Consider the following 27224-nt stretch of genomic DNA (forward strand, 5'->3'; position numbering starts at 1 on the left):
TTGGGGTTTGGATATGAGCTTGGCTGGGATTATGGTGTTAAAGGTGAAATGAAATGAAATGAAAATCGCTTATTGTCACGAGTAGGCTTCAAATGAAGTTACTGTGAATAGCCCCTAGTCGCCACATTCCGGCGCCTGTTCGGGGAGGCTGTTACAGGAATCGAACCGTGCTGCTGGCCTGCTTAGTCTGCTTTCAAAGCCAGCGAATTAGCCCTGTGCTAGGTGGAGCTGTAGTCAATCAATAAGAGTCTGACATAGGAGTATCCTCGAGATGCTCCAGGTATAGGGCAAGGGAGATAGCGTCTGCTGTAGACTGATTGATTGTGGCGGTATGCGAGTGTGCTCATAAGATGTGAATTCCCTTGCTGGGATCACAATTTTTTGTTAAATTGGCCCCATGGTGTAAAGAGATTCCAAAAGAGAAGGAATTAAAATCTTAAGAATAAAACAAAGATACGTAGGATATTTCGTAATAAGCAATGTCATGCCAGTTTACTGCACAAATCAAATGAAATTCTTACCGAATCCACTTTGCCTTGATTTTTCAAATATTCCTTGTAGCTTTGATCAACGTAGTCTTCGTATCTGGATAAAATAATGATGCGAGGAAGAAAGAAAACTCTCATTTTTAAATAGCACCTTTCAGATTCTCAGGATGGCTGCAAGTTACCTTTAAAGCTGTCACTAGCGTAACAACTAATTTGCATAGGGCAGAATCGCATCAACTACAGATAAATGCTAGAAAATCCAAGGGAGGGATCAATTGTGGCCTGGACACGGAGAGCTCTTATGGTACCTTTTACGTTTTCCTGAGCAACCTGGAAATAACACCTTTGACAATGTAGCGTCCTTCAGCTTCTGGATTTTGGGGGTAATGTTCGTTTGTGTAGCTCCGATTCAAAGTAGCATTATACAGACTAGTCCCTGGGTGCAGACTAGGCCACAAACTGCATGGCCTGCAACACTGTCTGCTCATGGGGAAATTATGTTGTGTGCATAGCACCGCTAGAAGCAACACTATGCAAACAAATATATCCTTTTGCGTGTCAGCGTAGAACTTCAGTCTCTAAACAAAGGCACTTTAGCAGTAAAATGTATGTAATTTAAATTTATTTTAATTATGTTGTACAGCTGCCAAAATAAATCACTTTTAGGATTATGCTAAGTGTTTGAAAACTTTTTCTGACCAGCCTTTGCTTGTCTCTTCAAAATTAATTATTGGGATGTGGGCATCGTTGGCTAGGCCAACATTCATTGTCCATCCCTAATTGCCTTTGAGAAGGTCGTGGTGATCTGCCTTCTTCAACTGCTGCAGCCCATGTGGTATAGGTACACCCACAGTGCTCTTGGGAAGGGAGTTCCAGAATTTTGATCCAGCAACAATGAACGGCAATAAATATCTAAGTCAGGATGGTGTGTGGCTTGAAGGGGAACTTCCAGGTGGTGGTGTCCCCAGCTGTTTGCTTCCCCTGTCCTTCTAGAAAGATGGTGGCGGTTATGGGTTTAGAAGGTACTGCCTTGGTGAATTCCTGTGGTGCATTTAGCTACCATAAGCAAGAACAAAGTATACATTAATCCTTTCAGTTTTAGTAGATTGACTATTTGAGTTGAATTTAGTACTGCACTTTTATACAGCAATACATTAAAGTCAGAATTGTAGTAGAAAGTTAAAATTTGGAATATTTACAAAATGTATTTTTATTTTTGCTTTGAAACATATTTGAGAAGTAAAATACTGGTAACAATAACAGTTGCAGGAAAAATAAACACTATTTTGTAAGTTATTGTCCAACTTAAACAAATAACTTAATATACAGATATCACTAAGATTTATGGAATCAACAAGATAACAGTTGGAAAACCAAATAACAACTGCACAAGACAATAGAAAGAAGTGGAATATGTTTCAAAAATAATGCACTATTTGTTGATATCAATTTAAATCAAACTTATTCATAAATTTAAAACAAAACTCAATGAAATGTCCTTCCATGTGGGTACTGCAGATTAATAACTATATGGAATATAGTTGTCTGTGAGGCTTCACCACATTTCCACTCATCGAATAGAGCACAAAATATCAGGTTCAAAATACTGCAAATCTGTTCATTCAAGTTCCATAATGTACAAATTAATATAAAAACATTTTAATGATATTTTTCTCCAGGCTAAAGCCTCTCTTATTGGGATAGCTGTGGATTACAGATGTAATCTTATCTCTGAACTGAGATGAGCAACAGACTAATTGAACCGTGCTCTCATGGGAAAGACGTCTACTTATTTATAATCAATTGCCATAAATCGAGAAGTGGTTTATTTCATTATAACTGAACCTCTTGATGAGATTATTGTCTTCTGAACAGTCTAAAGTACTCTGGGCTGAATATATTGCAACTTAGAAAGCTTTTACCTGGGATCAAGCTCCTTTGCCACACGTTTGGCTTTGTTCCATTCTTCCCCTCCTATGAAACAGTCAATGGCTTCTTTAATGAGATCCATATTAAGGTACAATTCAGCTGCCTGGCAAATCACAGCATTGAAGATAATTAAATAATAATCATTGTTAAGATTATGGTCTGAAAAATGGTTCATGATATGTTACATTAAATTAATTAACTTACCAGTGTGATAACACATTTAAAAAGAGTTGACCTAACTACACAAACTATAAATGATAAAAATACAAATGCTTCATGTTTGAATAGATTCACAAGTTGTTTAAATATGATATTGAAATTGTAGCTATGTGGTATTATAATTATTGTAATTCTCACAATTAGTTATAGCTTAAAAAATGAAATAAATGCTGGATCTACTTTTAAAAAGTACATAGGGAAAGAGTGGGTTGAATTTTAGTTGTGTTGAGCATGCAGATATTCAGAAGATGCAGTTTTTGCCTCAAAGTCTTTCCCATGTACTGTACAGTGTCACTGTGTTATTTTCAAAATAGCTAGTGTGTGTGCGCAGTAAACTGGATGAACCAAATATCCTGGGACTGTTTATATCACCTGCAGCATTTCTTATTTTTAATTGTCCTTAACTGGGATTTTGCCAAATTCTAGTCCCCTGTCCTAAATTATAAATGGATTTGGTCATTCCAAGGCTGTCTGTCACAATTTGGGATAGTCGGTGATTTCAAGGGGAATTTTGTACTTATTTGAGACTCCAGTTTTTGGGGGTGCCTAGTTGTCGAGGTTTCACTACATTTAATTCTTTCCAAGCCGTTTGATTGCAGTTTACGCTTTATTGATTTTTAAAATTTCATGTTTAATGTTGCACAATTACAGGGATTAGAGAGTTTTCGATGAGAAATAGGATAAACACTTCCCATAAAATTGGTTGATAGGTCATAACTTCATACAAATATTATGACCTACGTAGCTATTTGTGATTTATCAAAGATTTTAAACATGTCTTGGCTTCTATTTGAGATTTTACGGTACATATCATACTGAAGAGTTTGTGTAACAGTGCTTCAGAATATAAAAGAAGCTGTTCCTGTGATCAAAGTAACATTTTAAAGAATAGAGAAAAAGCTTTGGAAGTTGCTTCTACGTAATTCAGTGGGCAAGAGATGTTCTATTGGTTTTAAAAGGGAAACATTTTGATAGCTCAAGGTTTATTTAGTTACAACAGTGCACAAATGTTGGAACAAAATAAAAATGTCTATGATCAACCATTCAGTTCTACAAATGGTATAGTTTTGAGATCATAACATACACCATTAATATACTACTTTCATACCTACAGCTAAAGGAGCATAATAGGACATTTCTCTGGAATTGCCGGAAGGACTGTATTGACTATACCATCATTTTCAGGGTAAAATCTTCTTTTTTTAATTGGTGGATTGTCAATTGCACCAAACATTTTTTGTTAATCCTTCATTTTTAGGAAGGCAAGGACACCGAGGGATGATGAAAGTATGGAGTGAAATTCTGCTCTCATCTTTCTCTATTTCCCTTTTAAAATCCGTAGAACACCTCTTAGCCACTGAATTACACAAAAGCAAGAACAACTTTCAAAGCTTTTTCCTATTCTTTAAAGCATCACTTTGATCATAATTTTTCAACTCTTGAAGGTGATTTTGCTTTGATTTAGTGCTAGATCTGCTGCATCAGAATTTATAATGCTCCAATTAATAATCTAATTAAGTATTTCCTTAAATTACCCCTGCTTGCACAGAATTAAATTCAGACAGAATCGTAGCTATTGCAGTCTGGACTAAATACTATGAATTAAATTTATACGTTCATAAGGATGTTAAAGTCGAATAAGATGTTTGATCCAGATGTCTCTGGTTCTAATGTGGGTCCACCATGTTACATTGCTATGTATCAAAACTATTAAACAATCAAAGATCACAGGAGGAGTGTTCAATGCTGTTCAGTGGGCTGATAATCAGCTCAGGAATCCTTCCACCACTTCGCCCCATTATTCCCCAAAGGGTATAAAACAGTATGGGTGTGAAAATATGCAAAAAAAATAATCTGAGTTAAAGAAGGAAAACCCATGAGAAATACTTCCACGACAAAGCATTGATCTCCTACGAACAAAAGATGTATTTTAGGTGAAGCAATCCTCATTTTGCTAGCAGATCCCCACATTGATAAGGAAAGATGTTTAATTTGATAATCAGAGGGAAATCTGCCTGTTTGCCAAATCATGTCACTTCGAACAAAATTTATTTCAACTCATTTTGGGTATTTGAATAGCCAGCTGAATTTGTTGAAATGCCAGCAAAGCATTTATTGCCTATCCCCAAGTTGTCCCGCTTGGTCAGTTTGATACAACAGAGTGGCTTGCGAGACCAAGAGAGTAGTTCAGAATCAACCATAGAAGTACACTATTAAGCCAGTAAGAAGAACAGTTTTCCTTCCCTAAAGGACATAAATTACTTGGTGGGGCTGTTGCTACAATTTGACAGTACCAACGTTAATTTTATTGACACCAGCTTTTTAAAACTGAGTCTAAATTCAAAACTGCTATGGTGGGATTGGAACACTCACTCTGGATTATTAGTCCAGTATCCTAACCACTATACAATCATACCGATGATGGGTTATTTATAATGGAAACCAAAAAGGAAAATGTTAATATGTGGAGGTCTATTAGCATCGGAAAGAGAAAATAGGTTAATATTCCATGTAGAGACCCTTCGTCAATACCAATGAAGGAATTCCATCCAAAATATTAACCTATCTTTTCTCTTTCAGACATTGACAGATCTGCTGAGTGTTCAAAAATGTTTTCTGATTTGAGTTAAATATTACTTCCAGTACATTTCAGTATGTAGAACAGAACCAAAATAGGGTGGCACCGTGGCTAGCACTGCTGCCTCATGGCGCGGAGACCCGAGTCACTGTCTGTGCGGAGTTTCCAGTGTCAGTGTGGGTCCCACCCCCCCAACCCAAAAATATGTACAGTGCAGGTGAATTGGCTACGCTAAATTTCCCGTTAATTGGGAAAAAATTGGGTACTCTAAATATATTTTTTTAAATAATAGAACCAAAATAATTTAGATTAATTCAAATCCATACCGCACTGTATTTCTGGATTTCAATTAGTCGAGGACCAAGTGTCTGAATCACCTCGAGCGTTTTTTCCTGATTTAAGAACTTGATGGACAATTCAGCAGCCTGGAATGCAAAGAACCATTAATATTTATTAGCAGATCCCCACATACCATTGATAAGGAAAGGTGTGTAATTTGATAATCAGAGGGAAATCTGCCTATTTGCTAAACAAAACTTCTGACAAAATTTATTTTTACTCATTTTTGGTATTCGAGTGTTGCCAGAAAATCCAACATTTATTGCCTATCCCCAATTTGTCCCTCTTGAGCAGTTTGATACAACAGAGTGACTTATTAGGCCAAGAGAATAGTTCAGAATCAACTCTACAAGTACACCACAAAGCCAGTAAGAACAGTTTTCCTTTCCTAAAGGGAAAAAAAATTACATTCCAAAAATGTGAAAGACACAGGTGCAATTAGGCATAGTGCCATCTGCAAATGTGGTGGAACTTCACAAAATTTTGCTACATAACTAACAGCCAGGCAAGAAATTCAGCCGGATGAATTGCTTCAGAAACAGAAAAGTAAAAGAGATAGTAAAAAAACTGTAAATGTTGTAAAGCTGAAACAAAAAAAAAAAAACAAGAACCATTGAAACATAGAAAATAGGAGGGAGGCATTGGGCTGTTCAAGCTTGCTCCGCCATTCATTATTCCTTTTTGAAATTACACGTTTTTGCCTCAACTACTTTCTGTGGTAGAGAATTCCACAGATTCACCACTCTCTGGGTGAATGAATTTCTCCTCACCTCAGTCCTAAAAGGTTTCCCCTTATCCTCAAACTATGACCCTAGTTCTGGACTATCGTTGGGATCATTCTTTCTAAATCTATCCTATCTAATCCTGTTAGAATTTTGTAAGTTTCTATGAGATCCCCTCTCACTCTTCTAAACTCCAATGAATCTAATCCTAATCGATTTAGTCTCTTCTCATATTACAGCCCAGCCACCCCAGGAATCAGCCTGGTAAACGTTCACTGCATTTCCTCCATAGCAAGAACATCCTTCCTCAGATAAAGACACCAAAACTGCACACAATACTCCAGGTGTAGCCTCACCAATGCCAAAAACAATTGCAGTAAAACATCTCTATTCCTATACTCAAATCCTCCCGATGGGCGGGCCAACATACCGTTTTCCTTCTTTACTGCCTGCAGTATCTGCGCGCTTGGTTTCAGCGGCTGATGCACCAAGATCTCACCGAGTTTACCTCTCTCAATTTACACCCATTCAAATAATAATCTGCCTTCCTATTTTTGCTACCGAAGTGGATAACCTCACATTTATCCACATTATACTACATCTGCCATGCATGTGCCCACTCACTCAGCCTGTCCAAATCCTGCTGAAGCATCTCTGCATACTCCTCACAGCTCAACCTCCCACTCAACTTTGTATCATTTGCAAATTTGGAGATAATACATTTAGTTCCCTCGTCCAAATCATTAATACATAATGTGAACAGTTGGGGTCCTAGCACAGGTGCCTGCGGTACACCACTGGTCACTGCCTGCCAATCAGAAAAAGATCCATTTATTCCAACTTTTTGCTTCCTATCTGCTTACCAGCTTTCTATCCATCTCAAGACACTACACATAATCCCATGCGCTTTAACTTTACATGTGAATCTGCTACGTGAGACCTTGGCGAAAGCCTTCTGAAAGTCTAAATAAACCACATCCACTGGTTCTCCCTGGCCAAATCTACTAGCTCCATCTTCAAAGAATTCTAGTAGATTTGTCAAGAATTTTCCTTTCGTAAATCTATGCTAACTTCATCAGGTTACACTTCTGCTTTCCAAATGCTGTGCTATGAAATCCTTGATAACGGACTCCAGCAACTTCCTTACTACCGATGTTAAGCTCACTGGTCTATAGTTCCCTGTTTTCTCTCTACTTCCCTTTTTGAATAGCAGGGTTACATTCGCTACCCTCCAGACAACGACTCATTCATCAAATTGAATAATCTACTTAAAATAATGCAGTTGTCTGATTGTGGATAACCTTTCTGCTCTTGCTGGATGTTCTTTAAAATTGAAAAGCCTCGAAACCAATGATATTCATTGCCAATCATCAATGATTAAGTAAACAGCCATTCACCACTGTGATGATTTTTCCATAACAAATATTTGTAGCCAACTAGAGTTCTGGTATTAGGCATCTGGTAGCCTAGAGAAAATGTTGATAAGCGACTTCCGGTGGCAATCATGGTGTGAGTGGTCGTACATTTGGTGGCTCCCACTCGTGGTGGGCTTTTTGGACCTTTTCCCCTGATTTACGGTGAATCTGATCGATAATACAAGGTGCTGGTGAGGTAGAAGAGGTGGGTTCCCCACCAGTTTATGGATTTGTTGGCCAGAAGTGGGAAAAGTGAGGTTTGTGATCCAGGCGAGAGGGCAGGAGAGTAGGCTGGGGGAGTTGCCGTTCACAGTGGTAAACGGGAGTTTTTGATACATGGGAATCCAGGTGACACGGGGATGGGAGCAGTTACACAAATTAAATCTGGCCTGGTAAGTTGAGCAAATGAAGGACTTTCGGAAGTGGGACAGGCTCCCATTGTCACTGGTGGGGAGGGTACAGACCGCAAAGATGACAGTTCTCCCGAGATTTTTGTTTACTTTCCAGTATCTCACTATTTTTACCCCAAAACTTTTTTTTAAAAGAGAGTCAATGCAGTGATCCCTGGGTTTGTATGGGCAGGTAAAACCCCGTGAGTAAGGAAGGTACTGTTTGGAGCAAGGCCGGGGGGGGGGGGTAGAGTTGGCCTTACCGAACTTCAGGAACGACTACTGGGCGGCAAATATAGCTATGATCAGGAAGTGGGTAGGAGGGGAGGGGTGTGGGAGTGGGTGGAGGCGGCATCCTGTAGCGGCACAAGTTTAGGGGCATTGGTAACGGCACCTCTGCCATTCTCGCCGGCTCAGTTTTACACAAGCCCGGTGGTAGTGGCAGCTCAGAGGGTATGGGGGCAGTGGCGGAAGCATATGGAGTGGAGGGAGTGTCAGTGTGGCCTCTAATTTGTGGGAACCACTGGTTGTGCCAGGGAGGCTGGGTGGAGGGTTTCGGAGGTGACAGAAAGCGGGGATTGAGAGGCTGGGATCCCGTTTATTGATGGGAGCTTTTCATGTTTGGAAGAGTTGAACTGCCGGGAGGGAATGGGCTTCGTTATCTGCAGGTGAGGGACTTTGAACGCAGGTTTCAACCTTTCCACTTCTACTGCCCAGGGCATACAGGACAAGGTAGTTTTGAAAATGGAAGTGAGGGAGGGGAAGATCTTGGAGATTTATAAAGAGCTCAAGGAGTGGGAGGGAACCCAGATAGGGGAGGTAAAGCACAAGTGGGAAGATGAGCTGTAAGGAGCCAGAGGCAGGTCTATGGGAGGATACTCTGAGTAGAGTCAACACGTCCTCATCATGTGCCAGGCTCAGCCTGATACAATTTTAGATGGTTCACCGGGCACACAAGACGGTGGCCCGGATGAGCAGGTATTTTGAAGGGATGGGGGACAGATGTGTGCGGTGTGCAGGAGGGACCGCAAACCGTGTCCACATGTTTTGGGCATGTCCGACGCTTAGGGGATTCTGACAGGGATTTGCCAATGTCATGTCCACAGTATTCAAGGCAAGGGTGGCACCGAGTCCAGAGGTGACGATTTTCGGAGTGTTGGTAGGCCCGGGAATCCAGCGGGCGAGAGAGACTGATATGTTGCCTTCTTGGTAGCCCGGAGACAAATCTTATTGGCGTGGAGGGACTTGGAGCCCACAGAATCAGGGGTATGGGTTAGCGACATGGCTGGGTTTCCTAGGCTTGAGAAAATTAAGTTCGCCCTAAGAGGATCAAAGTTAGGGTTCGTCCGGAGATGTCAGCCGTTTATCGACTTCTTCGGGGAAAATTAAATTAAACAGGTACAACAGGGGGGGGGAGAGAGAGTTAGGGGGTAGGGTGAGATAGTTTAGTTTTGGCGAGATCAGAGATTGGAGGAGAAGGGACTGGGGCACTGTGTGTAAGCCATGTTAGCTGGGTATGATTGTTGGTTGGGAGGGTGTTGTTTACTGAGTTATGTTTACATTTGTAATTGTTGTTATAAAATCATAAATACCTTAATAAAAGGTTTTTAAAAAAAAGAAAATGTTGATAGGCAACAACTATTGGGTCTGCTTCAACCAAGAGTTTTTCCTCTTAATGCAAATGCAACATTTTGAAGCACATATCTCACCTTCATCCAACACTTCTCCATCAGAGCCATATTATTCGTCTCTTTGACTTTAAGGTAACATTCCACGGCCCTGACATATTCTCCTGATTGCTCCCATTCTCTGGCCTGTTCAACTATTCCTTCTACTCCCCTGTGAGACACAATTATGAAATCAAGAAAAGGTAAATCAACAAAATAGAAAATATGTTATGTTAATGTCAAATAAACAATCTGATACTTTGCAAAACATAATACAAGTTGTTTATGCTTCTTAATCATATAATACAGTTGTGAATGAGTGCGGAAAACCAATACATTTATAATTTTGCAAAATTACATTAATTACATCAACCCAGTTTCTGCTCACCATAAAAGATTGTCAGCAAGTCTCATGATTAAGTGACATAATGTATAAAAGTATATATAATGAAGAATGACTGGATAGACATATGGATGAAAATGGAATAATGTAGGTCAGATAGGCTTCAGATGGTTTCACGGGTCGGCGCAACATCGAGGGCCGAAGGGCCCGTACTGCGCTGTAATGTTCTATGTTCACTGCATGGGTGATATATTATTTCATGAAATATACACGTTGAAGCATGCAAAGTCTACAAGGGTGCAATCTGGACCATAGACTTCAACATGGAACTTGCTAAAGATGCAAACTCTAGAAGTAGCTATTTTTATACTTTTTCTAAATTTCGTAACACCTTATTTATATTGGATATCCTGTAGGCAAGTCAGAAGGTCACGTGATGAATAATTTCCAGGTTTAACCATACTAGTCACCTGCACATATATGAGGCAGCGGATCACTGGCAAGGGACTTCTTCAACTGTTTGGTAACATTCTGCAACTTGGCACATTCACCTTGCATATAGCTACTGAATGATCAAAGATTTCTGCAGCTAGAGGGCACCCATGAAATTTTATGAATATTTTATAATTTCACTAGCTTTACCATTTAACCATTAAAAAATGCCTTTAAGGTAGAAATGGAAAATTCAAGTGGAAGGTCAAACGAGGGGAGGCAGAGAAAAATAACAGTGGTGGGGTCTCCCATGACTATTCTCACTTGCATCTTGTTTCAGAGTAACACTAGCAAAGGCCTTTGAATAAGTCACTATCAATTCACTCAGCAGTAGATGGTAGTAAAACCTGAAGGAAACGTTACAGCATTAATTTTTCCCTCAGGGCATTTATAACCAACACTTCTATAGCAAAAATACATAATCCAACTTGATAGATTCTTCATCCTCAGATTCAAATATATCCTGTTACCCTGTTTATTTTATTATTTTTGTTTTACAGCAATGTAGTTAGTAACAATTTTTATAATTACAAATATAAACATTTGCACTTTATACAGGTAATTTGCTCACTTGGTTCCTTTCTTAATTGCTTCCTGTTCATATTCTTCCTGGAGTTGTTCCAGTTTGTTAGGGATATATTCTTTGCAAATTCTAATTGCATCACTCCACATCCCGACTTCCTATAACAAACAAATTAAGTAAAAATGGTTTACACACATTGAAAACATTATTTTCAGTTTTTATTTATTTTTGATCTCAGTCGTGTTCAGCTGGATACACCCTTGCCTCTGATCATAAGGTTGTGGGTTCAAGCCCTATTGAGCACAAAAGTCTAGGGTGACACTTCAGTACAGTACTGAAGCAGTATTGCATAGCTGGAGGTGCCATCTTTCTGATGAGATATTAAACTGAGGTCCTGTCTGTCCTCTCGAGTGGATGTTAAAGATCCCACCCACTATTCTGAAGAAGAGCAGGGTGAATATTTATTTCTCAATGAAGCCCCCAAAGGACAAAAACAGATTATCTGGTTGTTACTGTTTTCCTGTCTGTGGAAACTTATGGTTCACATATTGGCTGTCACGCTTCCATTATTACAACAGTGACTGTACTTCAAAAATACTTCACTGGCTGCAAAGCACTTTGGATCATCCTGTAGTCAGGAAAATGCTATTTATATGCAAACCTTTATTCTTTTTTGTTAAATAAGATATGTCCTGCAAACCTATGACTGTGACCATCTGGAAGGACAAGAGCAGCAGATACCTGGGAACTCCACCACCTGAAGGCTCTCCTCCAAATCACTCACCAGCCTGACTTGGAAATATATCACCGTTCTTTTACTGTCTCTGGAGCAAAATCCAGCAGCTCCCTCTCTAACAGCACAGTGGGTGTACCTACACCACAGGGGCTGCAGAGGATCAAGGCGGCAGCTCACCTTCTCAAGAGCAACTAGGGATGGGCAATAAATGCTGGCCGAACCAGCGACGCCCACATCCCAAAAAAATGAATTTAAATTTTAAAAAAACTTAATTTAGAGTACCCAATTATTTTTTTGCCCCAATTAAGGGCCAATTTAGTGTGGTCAATCCACCTATCCTGCACATCTTTGGGTTGTTGGGGGAGACCACGCAGACACGGGGAGACTGTGCAAACTCCACACGATTAGTGACCCAGGGCCGAGATTGAACCTGGAACCTCGGCGCACTGAGGCAGCAGTGCTAAGCACTGCGCCACCGTGCCGCCTTAACATTTTTTTAAATGAATAAAAATAAACCCTTGTGCCAATTCTTTGATTTCACACACTGGAAAGACACACTGCTTATATTTTTCAAGTTCAAGTTGCTATCTTAAATTCTCACGGTCTTCAGTTAATCAAAGACTATTTACATATGAAACAAATCAGCATTTACCAATGTGACTTCCAAAGTTACCTCTATCATAAGCTATTTGAACTCCCAGCGACATTTCAGTACAGTTTTCATTGACAAAACAATGACAAAAAATATTCTCACCTTATAATATTTGACAGCCAATTCTGGTCTTTGAGCCCTCAGTAGGAAAGCCTCAGCCTTTTGATATTCTTTCTGGTCAAAGGCAAAGCGTGCCTGGCCAACCAAGACATCAGCTACACTGTCCGAGTCATGAGCCTCCGCCACCCTTTGGGCTGCATCCCAATCCTGGTTATGTACATACCTTTTGAAAGTAAACTGGATATTAAACTACACAAAAATATAAATATCAGTTTACATAATCAGTTATCCAACAAAAGAAAAACTCACATGAGGACTGCCTCCTTTGACTTTCCCGCTTTAACGAATTCAACTTCTGCCTCTTGAAATTTACCCTACATGAAATATAATAAACTTAGCACTGATAAATTGGCAAAAATTAATATTCATTATGTTCCTGAATTTATTATTTGATTTGTTCAAATTAAATGTTTCCATTCTGTCAGTACTTCCTGCATTATTTAATTTCTTCAAGTTAAATGTTTCCAATCATTGGTACCAGATTTGCAACTATTTTTGAAATGGTTGATTGATAAGTGAGGCTCTGCAGACAAGAAAAGGAAAATGTCACACCTCTTTGTTTCCTTCCTATTAAACTTGTCTCATATGATTTCAATTTATTTCCATAACACTATTTTCTGATGCTATACAATCAAAGTTTAAGAAAATCACCAATGAACTGCAAGTTAATAGTACCATAATTCTGGTATTGAGGTGCGGATTTACTTCTGAAATAAAAATAAAGGGATGTTTGTTTCTCTCACCAATAGCTAATAAGTTTTAAGGGCATTAGATCAAAGAATAATACAGCGCAGCAACAGGCCCTTCGGCCTCCAAGCCTGCGTTGACATTGTCCAATGAATAAAAGAATCGAACTGGGCGTCTGCAAGTGGAGCGGCCGCGTTTGGAAGAAGCTCCCGCCAGTCCGCGATATCGCGGCCTTTTCCAGGGGTTCTCCGCAAAGCTTTTGGGGAGTAAAAAAATAATTAAACCTCTCCAGGGTCGGCCCTGCCTCCCTCGCCCTGTGACAGCATCAAACCTCCGTTTCGCGGAGCTGGGAGATTGAAAAGGCGGGGGGGGGGGGGGAGACTGGTCCCGGTGGGTTCAGCTGGGGTGGCTGCACGTGGAGGAGGAGCAGGGATCGTGACCCATTTCCCCAAGGAGCATTCTGAGAGCTGAAGGCCTCAAAGACCATGAGCAGAAAAGAGAAAGATTTTTTTTTTCTGTTTTTACTTTCCTCTGAAAACTGGAAGGTAGCAGCGGGGGCGGAGCCAAACAGAGGTCGAGGCGGCAGGACGAAGCCAGGGCGCAATGTAGGAGAAATGTCCCACATCGGATGGCTCCCGCCCAGAATGTGGTAAGAAGACTGAACCCGGTCCCAGGGAAATTCTGGAGGTGAGCAGAAAAAAACAAGAGAAAGAAATTTGAGATTGAAGAAGAAGGGAAGAGTGGGAAAAAGGAAAAATAATGACCTGTTAAAGGATGCGAAAAGCAGCGTCGAGGAAGTGAGGAAACGCGGGCTCGTCGTTGAATGAGAAGACGGGTAAAAGTGCTGACAAGATGGCAGAGGACGGATTACATGATGGGGCCACACAACTTACAGTGGAGAAGATGACCGAGGTGATGGCGGTGGAGCTGGAAAAGCAGTTTGCGAGGCACTTGGAGGCTTTGAGGAAGGAGATGGCGGTCACATTGAAGTCATTAGTGGAGGAGGCAATCGCCCCGGTGAGAGTAGCTGTGGCAAAGTCATCTGCCTAAGTGAGAGAGCTGGGCGAGAAGATGAAGGAAGTGGAGGAGGCTGTGTTGCAGCACAGCGACCAGCTGACCTCGATGGGGGACGAGCTGCGGAGGGTGGTGGAGGCCAACAGAGGACTCCGAGCAAAGCTTGAGGATTTGGAGAACTGCTCAAGGCAGCACAAAGAATTGTGGGCCTGCCCGAAGGGATAGAGGGCCCAAGGCCAACAGAGTACTTTGCTAAGAAGTTGGCGGAGCTGATGGTGGAGGGTGAGAACCCCTCTCGATACAAACTGGACCGAGCTCATCAGTCGTTAAGGCCGAAGCCCAAAGTGAACGAGCCGCCAAGAGCAGTAATCATCTGCTTCCATAAGTACTGCATGAAGGAGAAGGTGTTAAGCTGGGCGAAGCAGAAGCACGAGGTACAGTGGGATGGTGCCGGAGTTCGGATCTACCAGGACTTGACGGTGTAGCTGGCAAAAAAACAAGTGGCGTTCGGGCGAGTGAAGGCGGCACTTTACAAGAAGGGGGGTGCGATTTGACCCGGCGAAGCTGAGGGTGACGTGTGGTGCCAAAGACTTTTATTTCGAGACAACGGAGGCGGCTGAGGCGTTCGTGAGGGCAGAAGGCTTGGGACAGACAAAAGGAGCGGAGCTGGAAGAGAGGCTGTGGACTGTGATTGGGGAGGTGGAAAATGTAGAAATGCTATAACTTTCTTTTTTACTGATGTGTATTGTAATTTACTTCGATTCACATTGTTACAGAGTTCAAGTTATTAGTTGGGTTGATTGGCATTCTGTGTTGCGACGGTTATATCTTAGTTTAGTGAATTGTATGGGTTGGATTGTTGTTTTGGTTTTTTCTTTCTTTGGGACTGGGTGGGAGGGGACGGTATAGCGTGGCGCGGGGAGCCACCCGTGCTAGGTAACTAAAGGTGACAGGAGGGCTGCGGACATTGGAGCCTAGTTGGCAGGTTTCGATAGGCCTCTGAGGCGAGCGAGGGGGGGGGGGGGGGGGGGGGGGGGGACTGATGCTGGGAGATGTTTTTAGAGAGGAAATGTAGGGGGGATTTTTGGGAGGGGGGGAGGGGTTCGGTATTAATATCGATAGGGGCGGGTCAGGCTCATGGGGCAGGACCCGGTGGTATGATGATGGTGGATAAAAAGGGTGGGGGGGGAGAGAGAGAGAGAGAGACCCCCGGTTAGGATAGTCACGTGGAACGTGAGGGGTTTAGGAGGTCCGGTCAAGAGATCAAGGGTACTTGCGCATCTTAAAAGTTTGAAAGCCGACGTAGCAATGCTGCAGGATTGAGGGTGAAGGACCAGGTGAGACTTAAAAAGGGCTGGGATAGCCAAGTGTTTCATTCTGGACTTGATGGAAGGGTTCGAGGGGTAGCGGTAATGGTCAGCAAAACGGTACTCTTCCAGATGGAGAAGGTGGTGGCAGATCAGGGGGGTAGATATGTGATTGTGACAGGGGCGCTGGAGGGGAGGCTAGTGGCACTGTTAAGTTTATATGGCCCCAATTGGGACGATGTGGGATTCGCAAAGAAGGTGTTTGGGGCCATCCCCAACACACACGAACTGATAGGGGGGGAAGGGGGGGGGGGGGGAGAGAGAGAGAGAGAGAGAGAGAGAGAGAGAGAGAGAGAGAGAGAGAGAGAGGAGAGAGAGAGAGAGAGAGAGAGAGAGAGAGAGAGAGAGAGACTGGAACTTGGTGCAGGAGCCACGGTTGGACAGGTCACGGTCGCGCTCGCTGGCCCCATCGGGGGGTCAAAGGCGTTAGCTGGGCGAATGGTGGAAATGGGGGGGGGGGGGGGGGGGGGTGGACCCTTGGAGGTTCCTGCACCCGAAGGAACGGGTGTACTCGTTTTTCTCAGCAGTCCATAAGGTATATTCGTGGATCGACTTTTTTGGGACGGGGAAGGCTTTGTTGGGTGGGGTTAAGGGGTCGGAATACTTGACAATTGCAGTATCGGATCATAAGAACATAAGAACTAGGAGCAGGAGTAGGCCATCTGGCCCCTCGAGCCTGCTCCGCCATTCAATTAGATCATGGCTGATCTTTTGTGGACTCAGCTCCACTTTCCGGCCCGAACACCATAACCCTTAATCCCTTTATTCTTCAAAAAACTATCTATCTTTACCTTAAAAACATGTAATGAAGGAGCCTCAACTGCTTCACTGGGCAAGGAATTCCATAGATTCACAACCCTTTGGGTGAAGACGTTCCTCCTAAACTCAGTCCTAAATCTACTTCCCCTTATTTTGAGGCTATGCCCCCTAGTTCTGCTGTCACCCGCCAGTGGAAACAACCTGCCCGCATCTATCCTATCTATTCCCTTCATAATTTGAAATGTTTCTGTAAGATCCCCCCTCATCCTTCTAAATTCCAACGAGTACAGTCCCAGTCTACTCAACCTCTCCTCATAATCCAACCCCTTCAGCTCTGGGATTAACCTAGTGAATCTCCTCTGCACACCCTCCAGTGCCAGTACGTCCTTCCTCAAGTAAGGAGACCAAAACTGAACACAATGCTCCAGGTGTGGCCGCACTAACACCTTATACAATTGCAACATAACCTCCCTAGTCTTAAACTCCATCCCTCTAGCAATGAAGGACAAAATTCCATTTGCCTTCTTAATCACCTGTTGCACTTGTAAACCAACCTTCTGTGACTCATGCACTAGCACACCCAAGTCTCTCTGAACAGCGGCATGCTTTAATATTTTATCGTTTAAATAATAATCCCGTTTGCTGTTATTCCTACCAAAATGGATAACCTCACATTTGTCAACATTGTATTCCATCTGCCAGACCCGAGCCCATTCACTTAACCTATCCAAATCCCTCTGCAGACTTCCAGTATCCTCTGCACTTTTCGCTTTACCACTCATCTTAGTGTCATCTGCAAACTTGGACACATTGCCCTTGGTCCCCAACTCCAAATCATCAATGTAAATTGTGAACAATTGTGGGCCCAACACAGATCCCTGAGGGACACCACTAGCTACTGATTGCCAACCAGAGAAACACCCATTTATCCCAACTCTTTGCTTTCTATTAATTAACCAATCCTCTATCCATGCTACTACTTTACCCTTAATGCCATGCATCTTTATCTTATGCAGCAACCTTTCGTGTGGCACCTTGTCAAAGGCTTTCTGGAAATCCAGATATACCACATCCATCGGCTCCCCGTTATCTACTGCACTGGTTATGTCCTCAAAAATTCCACTAAATTAGTTAGGCATGACCTGCCTTTAACGAACCCATGCTGCGTCTGCCCAATGGGACAATTTCTATCCAGATGCCTCGCAATTTCTTCCTTGATGATAGATTCCAGCATCTTCCCTATTACCGAAGTTAAACTCACTGGCCTATAATTTCCTGCTTTCTGCCTACCTCCTTTTTTAAACAGTGGCGTCACGTTTGCTAATTTCCAATCCACCGGGACCACCCCAGAGTCTAGTGAATTTCGGTAAATTATCACTAGTGCATCTGCAATTTCCCTAGCCATCTCTTTTAGCACTCTGGGATGCATTCCATCAGGGCCAGGAGACTTGTCTACCTTTAGCCTCATTAGCTTGCCCATCACTACCTCCTTAGTGATAACAATCCTCTCAAGGTCCTCACCTGTCATAGCCTCATTTCTCCGCATTGGGAGGATATGGTGCTGGAGAAGGGGGTAGCGCAGAGGCCGCGGTCGAAATTAGATGTGGGACTTTTGGGGGACCAAGGATTCTGTGACAAAATTGAAAAGGTAATTAAGAATTATGCAGGTTTCAACTGCACAGGCGAGGTGTTGAAGGCGGTCGTCTGGGAGGCTCTAAAGGCGGTGGTGGGAGAGGAGGTGATCTCGTTTAAGGCCAGGGTGGACAAGGAGGAGAGGAAGGTTGGAGCGGCAGAGGGGAATAGATGAGATGTTGGAGATAGATAGGGGTTATGCAGAGGATGGGGACCCAGCAAAGCTGGAAAAGAGGAAGGAACTACAGGCGAGCTTTGACCGACTATCTACATGGAAGGCGGTGCACCAACTGAGGCGAGCAAGGGGTGCAGTTTATGAACATGGAGATAAGTCTGTTAGCAGGTCAGCTCCGGAGGGAAGCAGCGACAAGGGAAATTGTACAGGTGAGGGATAGGGCAGGGAAGTTGGTGGTGGTGCCGGATCTGATTTAACTAGGTTTTTGAGGAATTGTATGAGAGGTTATACAGGTCAGAACCACCCGGGGGAGATCGTGAGATGCAGGAATTTCTAGATGGGTTGGAGTACCCGAGGTTAGGGGAGAGGGACAGGGCTACATTAGAAGGAGCGACAGGGAAGCAGGAGATAAAGGATGCGATTGGGAGGATGCAGTCGGGGAAGGTGGCAGGGCCGGATGGGTTTCCGGTATTATAAATATTATAAAAAATTCAAGGATAAGCTGGCACCCCTGATGGTGGGGATGTTTGAAGAGGCGATAGAGAAGGAGGTGTTGCCACAAACCTTGGGGCAGGCATTGATTTCACTGTTGCTGAAAAAAGATAAGGATCCGACAGAGTGTGCGTCGTATCACTTCTGAATGTGGACCCAAAAATATTGGCGAAGGTAGTGGCGGGTCGGCAGGAGGAGTGCATCCCAAAGGTGATAGGTGAAGATCAGACGGGGATCGTGAGAGGGAGACAGCTCTTTTCAAACATTAGAAAGGTATTGAATGTCATTATGACATCGGCAGAGGGGAAGGAAACAGGTGGTTCTGGCATTGGACGCTGAGAAGGCATTTAACCGGGTAGAATGAGGGTACTTGATGGCAGTCTGGAGCGGTTTGGGATTAGACCAAGATTTGTGATTTGGGTAAAGCTACTATATAAGGAGCCGAGGGCGAGTGTCCGCACAAACAACATCAGCTTGAGATACTTTTCTCTCCACCATGGGATGAGGCAGGGATGTCCTATGTCCCCCCTGCTGTTTGCACTTGCAATTGAGCCGCTGACCATCGCATTAAGAAGTTAGGGGGTATGGAAAGGAGTATTGCGGGGGGGATAGAGCATAGGGTGTCCTTATATGCCGATGACTTACTGTTATACAGTTGGAACCGAGTGTGTCGATAGGGGGAATATTGGAGCTGCTTCGGGTGTTTGGGTCTTTCTCGGGTACAAGCTGAATTTAGACAAGAGTGAGTATTTTGTGGTGTTTCGGCCGAATGTGGGGGCAGGGGTGGGGGGGCTGCCATTCCGTTGGGCAGGGACTCACTTTAAGTACTTGGGGGTGCAGGTTGCCCGGGGGTGGGGGGGGCTCCATAGGTACAACATTTCGAGTTTGGTGGGGAGAGTGAAAGCTGATCTGGCAAGGTGGGATGGTCTCCCTCTGTCACTGGCGGGTCGGGTACAGGCGGTTAAAATGAAAGTGCTGCCACGATTTCTGTTTATTTTTCAATGCCTGCCGATTTTCCTGCCAAAGGCTTTTTTCAGAGAGAGTGAGGGAAGGATTACGTCGTTCATATGGGGAGGGAAGGTGGCCAGAGTTAGCAAGGTGCTACTACAGAGGGGAAGGCAGGCAGGGGAATTGGGTCTTCCGAACCTGATGTATTACTACTGAGCAGCGAATGTGGAGAAGGTGCGGAGCATGGTAAGAGGGGTTGATTCCTAGTGGGTCAGAATGGAGGAGAGTTTCTGCAGGGGGTCGGAATTGAAAGCACTAGCAACAGCACCGCTCCGATAGCCCCGGGAAAGTACTCAGGGAGTCCGGTAATAATAGCTTCATTGAAAATTTGGAGGCAGTTCCGCCAACACTTCGGGTTGGGGGCAGGGTCAAGGGAAATGCCGATTCGGGGGAACCACAAATTTGAGCCAGGGAGGTTGGGTGGAAATTTTCGGAAATGGGAGGAGAAGGAGATTAAGACACTAAAGGATTTGTTTCTTCGGGGTCGGTTTGCAGGATTGAAGGAGCTGGAAGTGAAGTATGGGCTGGAGCAAGGGGAAATATTTAGATATATGCTGGTTTGAAATTTTGGTCGAAAGACACAGAACCTCCCAGAGGCGGCGGCCTCCACATTGCTGGAGGAGGTGCTGACGACAGGGGGACTGGAGAAGAGGGTTGTGTCAGCGGTCGACGGAGCTATTTTGGAGGAGAGGGCACCGTTGGAAGGGATCAAAGCAAAGTGGGAGGAAGAGTTGGGAGAGGATATGGAGGAGGGGTTCTGGTGTGAGGTTTTCCGGAGAGTGAATGCCTCCACCTCGTGCGCGAGGTTGGGGCTGATACAGCTGAAGGTGGTATACAGAGCACACCTCACGAGGGCGAGAATGAGCCGATTCTTTGAAGGAGTAAAAGATGTGAGTGAACATTGCGGGGGGGAGGGGGGGGCTATATTCGGGGTGTCGGACTAGCCAGGGTTGGAAACGGGTGCGGAGGCAGATCTTGTAGCCTTCGCCTCGTTGAAAGCCCGAAGGCGGATCCTGATGGGTTGGAGAGCAGCCTTTCCATCCTGTGTCCTGGCGTGGCGCGGGGACCTGTTGGAATTCTTGACGCTTGAGAAGGTTAAGTTTGAACTGAGGGGAAGGACATGGGCATTATTCATGGGCATTATTCATTATGCACTTTCAAGAACTGGATAACATCGAACATTAGTTGGGGGGGTGGGTGGGAGGGCTGGTGGGGAGGGGGGCGATGGGTGTTAATAGGGGCTATGGGGGATTCCTGATTCCTTTTTGTCAGTTGTTTATGTGAACATGTGGGTGAATGTTTTGAGTTTGGTAGGAGGATGGGATGGTTGTTATTGATATGGGGTTTGGCATATTTGTTATTGATTATTGTTTATTGTTGGTGGGTGTAAATTGGGGAGAAAATGTGAAAAAGGAGAATAAAGAAATATTTTTTTAAAAGAGTTGAACTCCAGAGGAGAGGTGAAAGTGACTGCCCTTGACATCAAGGCAGCATTTGATCAAGTATGGCATCAAGCAAAACTGGAGTCAATGGGAATCAGCGGGGGGAAACTCTCTACTAGTTGGAATCATACCTAGTACAAAGGAAGATGGTTGTAGTGTTGGAGGCCAGTCATCTCTGTCCTGGGACATCACTGCATGAATTCCTCAGGGTAGTGTCCTAGGTCCAACCATCTTTAGCCGCTCCATCAATGACCTTCCTTCCAACATAAGGTCAGATGTGGGGATGTTCGCTGAAAACTGCACAATGTTCAGCACCATTTGCAACCCCTCAAACAGTTTTGCAGTCCATGTGCAGCAAGACCTGGACAATATGCAGGCTTGGGCTGACAAGTGGCAAGTAATATTCACACCACACAAGTGCCAGGTAATGACTATCTCCAGTAAGAGAGAACCAAGCAATCGCCTCTTGACATTCAATAGCATTACCATCACGGAATCTCCAACCATCAACTTCCTGGGGCTTATCATTGACCACAAACTGAACTGGAATAGCCATATAAATACTGTGGCTGCAAGAGCAGGTCAGACGCTAGGAATCCTGCGGCGAGTAACTCACCTCCTAACCCAAAGCATGCCCACTACCTGCAAGGCACAAGTAAGGAGTGTGATGGAATATTCTCCACTTGCCTGGATGAGCGCTGCTCTAACACTCAAGAATTTCAACACTATCCAGGACAAAGCAACCTGCTTGATGAGCACCCCTTCCACAAGCATTCACTCCCTCCACCACCGATGCACAGTTGCAGCAGTTTGTACTATCTAAAAGTTGCACTGCAGAACTCACCAAGGCTCCTTAGGCAGCACCTTCCAAACCCACGATCACTACCATTTAGAAGAACATGAGCAGCATATACATGGGAACACTACCACTTGGAGGTTCCCCTCCAGGTCACCCACCGTCCTGCCTTGGAAATATATCACTGTTCTTTCACTGTCGCTGGGTCAAAATCCTGGAATTCCCTCCCTAATAGCACAGTCAGTGCAGTCCATGCAGTGGTTCAAGAAGGCAGCTCACCACCATCTTCCCAAGGGTAATTAGGGATGGGCAACAGATGTCGGCTTACCCAGCGAAGCCCACATCCCATAAAAATGAATTTACAAATAATTCCTAGTATGTATCAGTGAACATGAAGACGTCATTAATTAGCTTAATATTAAATCATTTTGGATTAAAATTTCTCTGTTGTATTTTAGTTGACAGAAATGACCAAATTTTATTTTAGCCATCCGATTTATAGCATTAGATCAAACTCTTCATACCTTGTCACCACATTGACAAATATACAAACACAATCAAAAATGCGACCCAGCTGTGCTAGTAGCCCTGAAATTAATTGAACATCCAGAAAGAATAGTAACCATTTACCTCATCTTCCAGATACATGGCATGCTTGAGATGTATATCTGGGATTTTATTTTTCATAGACAACCGTGACAGTTCAAAAGCAAAGTCGAAAGAGCTGAAACAGAAAGTTGCCATTATTACATTTATATTTGTATGGTTTCTTGATTTTTGATAAAAACTATTAATTGCTATAAATGGGCTACATTTTGCATTCACAGAAATTTACAGCACAGAAAGTTATTATGTTCATCATGTCTGTGTCTGCGCTGGGCCTTTGAAAGAGCTATCAACTTAATCCCACTTCCCATTTTTTCCCACATAGTTTGTGTGCTTTTTTCAAATATTTGTCGACTTTCCTTGTAAAAGTGATTATGAATTCCGATTTCACCACCATTTCTGGTTGAGTACTTCCACCGCTAATAACCTATTGGACCTCTCCCTTTGATGATATTAAATGTATGGTCGCCATCTACAAGAAGATATAGATGAACTGGTTAGAAGGGCAGAGAAGTGGCAAATGGAATTTAACCATGAAAAGTTTGAGGTAATGCATTTTTGGTGAACTAACAAGGCAAGGGAATATACAATGAATGGTCGGACCCCAAGGAAGTACAGAGGTTCAAAGGGACCTTGTTGCAGGTTCACAGATCTCTGAAGACAGCAGGACATGTAGATAAGGTGATTAAGAAGTCCTATGGGATTATTGCCTTTATTACCGAATACATTGAATATATGAACATGGAGATTATGCTGGAGCGATATAAAATGCTGCTGAGGCACCAGCTGGAGTACTGTGCAAGGTTCTGGTCACCACACTTTGGAAAGGCAGCGATTACACTGGAGAAGGTGCAGAGGAGATTCACCAGGACATTGCCTGAGCTGGAACGTTTCAGCTATCACGAGAGACTGGATAGGCTGGGGTTGTTTTCCCTGGAGCAGAGAAAGCTGAGAGGGACCTGATTGAGGTGTATAAAATGATGAAGGACATAGATAGGGGGGATATGAAGGTACTCTTCGCCTTAACAGAGGGGTCAATAACCAGGGGGTACAAATTTTAATGAAAGCGCAGGAAGCTTGGAGGAAATATGAGGATAAACGTTTGCACCCAGAAGGTGGTTGGAATCTGCACGCACTGCCTGCAACGGTGGTAGAGGCTGGAACCCTCACAACTTTTAAGTGGTATTTAGATGAGCACTTGAAATGCCATTGCATCCAAGGCAAGTGCTCAAAAATGGGATTAGAATGGTTAGGAGCTCGATGGTTAGCGAAGACGTGAAAGGCCACTTTCATGCTGGAAAACTCTATGACTCTATCTACAATCCATCTCACCAAAACCTCATAATACTGAACAGCTTTAATAGACCTCCTCTTGAGCTTCTTTGACCTAATGAAAATCTTATTTTGCTAGTTTCTCCTTATAACTGAAGCCTCTTATCCCTGGCATTGGAGTGAATTTTTTTCACGCCCTTTCCATTACTCCAACATTTGACTGAAAGTATCCAAATCTGGACACAATGACACGATGGGCGGTATTCTCCTTGCCGCCCCCCCCCCCCCCCCCCCCCGGGGCCAGGTGGGAGAATCGCCGGGGCACCGCGCAAATCGGGCCATGCCACCCCGACACCCACACGCGTTTCTCCCACCCCCCCTGAAACCAGCAGCGTATAAGCGGCCAAGTCCTGCTGGCGCGGTCCACACCTGGTCGCTGCCGGCAGGTACTCGTGCGAAGGCTTGGGGGCGGGGGGGTCTCCGATGGGGTCTGGCCCGCGATCGGGGCTCACCGATTGGCGGGCCGGCCTCACCCCCCCCCGGGCCTACTTCCTTCCGCGGCCGGCCCCAGAACCCCAGCGCATGTTGGTGAGGGGCCGGAGCGCTCCACGAAGTAACCGCGCATGCGCTAGTTGGCGTCTGCCCAACTACGCATGTGCGGGACCCAAGGCGCCACGTCTTTTACGCGCCGCCGTGTCTCTGATGCCACGCCGAGGCCCCGCCCCGTAACACCCCTACTGCGCAACACCCCTACTAGCCCCACAGAAGGGGGAGAATAGGGGTCTGGGAGCGGGCGCCGATGCCGGAGTAAAACACGCTGGTTTTTACTCCGGCGTCGGCACTTAAGACTCCCGTTGGGAGAATCCTGCCGAGTATTCTAACTGCGGTCCAACCAATAATTTGTACAATCCACTTTGCTTTAGTGCTCAATGGCTCCATTTATGAAACACAGAATTCCATATTACTTTTTTTTCATAAAAGCACATTTATCAACTCATCCTCCCATTTCTAAGTTTACATATTTGGGCTCTTACTCACTCGGCTCCACTATTTAGTTTTAAAGTTTGCCATTTTGTGTGCATTTCTTCACTTATTTCTCCTCTCAGAATGCAATCCCTAACATTCTGCACAATAAATTTCATCTGACATCTATCCTGTTTTCTCAGCATTGCATTCTCCCACTCCCAAACAAACACCAGTTTGAAAACTAAATCAATTGCCTCCTGAGTGCAAGTCAGGGGGGAATCACACAGGGTGATGCACAGAGCCTGATCAGAAAGAGTTGCAAGATTCACAGTTCTTGAGCAGAGGGCCAACAGACGTTTGGGAAGAACCTTGGGACCCACATCTCACTGGTGCTTTTTTAAAAGGAAGATGGGGTGCCCATGTGAAATGTGTTTACCAATTGTCAAGACCACTTTGCTCCAATGAGTCAGGACTTTTCTCTGATAATGTTTGGAGTGCCCATCACAGTTAAGTATGTTACCTATTATATCAGCCAGTGCATGACACAGATGGAAAAGAGGTAAATTAAAAGGAAATTATTTTGTGCATCATTGGTGTATCTTACCAGTTATCAGCTGCATAGTCAATTGCTGTTTCTAGAAGACCAAACTTATTTAGCAACTTAACCGCAGACTCTCCTCCCAGACTTTTAGCCCATAAGTAGGCCACCTGTTTATGGGCATTTGCGCCCCCATGGGCTTTAGAAACCTGTGAGAAGTGAAAGAGTTTTTTTTTTTAATTCAAGCCTTTCAAATTATAACGACATAAAATGTAATAAAAATAAGAGATTTTACAATTTTAGCAGCATTTGCTTTGATTAATGTAATAAACAATTAGCAATTTTGTGTACAATAACATTTGACCGACTGCTGTATGCCCACTACTAATCCACAAGTTTTTTTAAAACAATTTGTTTTTGTTAAATGTCCAGTGTGACATATAATGCATCGATTTTACAACTGGCATCGCAATCTAGTCACTTGTTCAATCAGCTTTGAACCAATACATTGGATTAGACCATACCTGCTCAAAATCAAGATTACAAGTTGCAAATATGAATTGTTATTTTCTCATATAGAAACATTTAGGCACCCAAGGTGGAAACTTTTCAGTTTAATACATAATCAGAAAATCCTCCATACGAGCCAATGATCTTCTGTCTGTTAATTTCAATGAGGAAAGGCCTGGGTGAGCATGTGCCATTTCTTAATGTGTGCTTCCAGTTGAGCTAGGTGGGAGGGGTCTTTGATTATGCTGCCCGCTTTCCCCAGGCAGCGGGAGGCGTAGATGGAATCAATGGATGGGAGGCAGGTTCGTGTGATGGACTGGGCTGTGCTTACGACTCTCTGAGGTTTCTTGCGGTCTTGGGCCGAGCAGTTGCCATACCAGGCTGTGATGCAGCCAGATAGGATGCTCTCTATAGTGCATCTGTAAAAATTGGTAAGAGTTAATGTGGACATGCCAAATTTCCTTAGTTTCCTGAGGAAGTATAGGCGCTGTTGTGTTTTCTTGGTGGTAGCGTCAACGTCGGTGGACCAGGACAGATTTTTGGAGATGTGTACCCCTAGGAATTTGAAACTGCTAACCATCTCTACGTCAGCCCCGTTGATGCTGACAGGGCTGTGTACAGCACTTTGCTTCCTGAAGTCAATGGCTAGCTCTTTAGTTTTGCTGGCATTGAGAGATAGATTGTTGTCGCTGCACCACTCCACTAGGTTCTCCATCTCCCTTCAGTATTCTGACTCGTCATTATTCGAGATCCGGCCCACTATGGTCATATTGTCAGCAAACTTGTAGATGGAGTTTGAACCAAATTTTGCCACGCAGTCGTGTGTGTGCAGGGCTTGTAGTAGGAGGCTACGTACGTAGCCTTGCGGGGCCCCGGTACTGAGGACTATTGTGGAGGGGGTGTTGTTGCTTATTCTTACTCATTGTGGGCTGTTGGTCAGAAAGTCAAGGATCCAGTTGCAGAGTGAGGAGCCAAGTCCTAGGTTTTGGAGCTTTGATGTGAGCTTGGCTGGGATTATAGTGTTGAAGGCGGAGCTGTAGTCAATAAATAGAAGTCTGATGTGGGAGTCCTTGTTGTTGAGATGCTCTAGGGATGGGTGTAGGGCCAGGGAGATGGTGTCTGCTGCAAACCGGTTGCGGCAGTATGTGAATTTCAGTGGATGAAGGTGTTCTGGGAGTACGGAGGTGACGCGCTTCATGACCAACCTCTCGAAGCATTTCATTACGACTGAAGTCAGGGCCACCTGACGGTAGTCACTGAGACACGTTGCTGGTTCTTCTTTGGCACCGGTATGATGGTGGTCTTCTTGAAGCAGATGGGGACCTCGGAGCAGAATAGGGTCAGGTTA

The 27224-nt window shown here is 44.0% G+C and overlaps 1 protein-coding gene across 1 annotated transcript in view; it reads right to left on the minus strand.

Moving 5' to 3' along the window:
• The window catches only part of ift172 (intraflagellar transport 172), a 226127-nt gene that overhangs the window by 52764 nt on the left and 146139 nt on the right, over positions 1 to 27224 (minus strand). Inside the window, exons 30-38 of the mRNA XM_038800014.1 lie at positions 25433 to 25575; positions 22615 to 22708; positions 12862 to 12926; positions 12595 to 12775; positions 11153 to 11262; positions 9789 to 9918; positions 5541 to 5639; positions 2411 to 2520; positions 522 to 585 (exon numbers count right to left, since the gene is read on the minus strand). Of these exons, the coding sequence (XP_038655942.1) occupies positions 522 to 585; positions 2411 to 2520; positions 5541 to 5639; positions 9789 to 9918; positions 11153 to 11262; positions 12595 to 12775; positions 12862 to 12926; positions 22615 to 22708; positions 25433 to 25575 (996 nt within the window). The remainder of the gene's footprint in view (positions 1 to 521; positions 586 to 2410; positions 2521 to 5540; positions 5640 to 9788; positions 9919 to 11152; positions 11263 to 12594; positions 12776 to 12861; positions 12927 to 22614; positions 22709 to 25432; positions 25576 to 27224) is intronic.

Source organism: Scyliorhinus canicula, chromosome 6 (genome assembly GCF_902713615.1).
Source record: "Scyliorhinus canicula chromosome 6, sScyCan1.1, whole genome shotgun sequence".
NCBI lineage: Eukaryota > Metazoa > Chordata > Chondrichthyes > Carcharhiniformes > Scyliorhinidae > Scyliorhinus > Scyliorhinus canicula.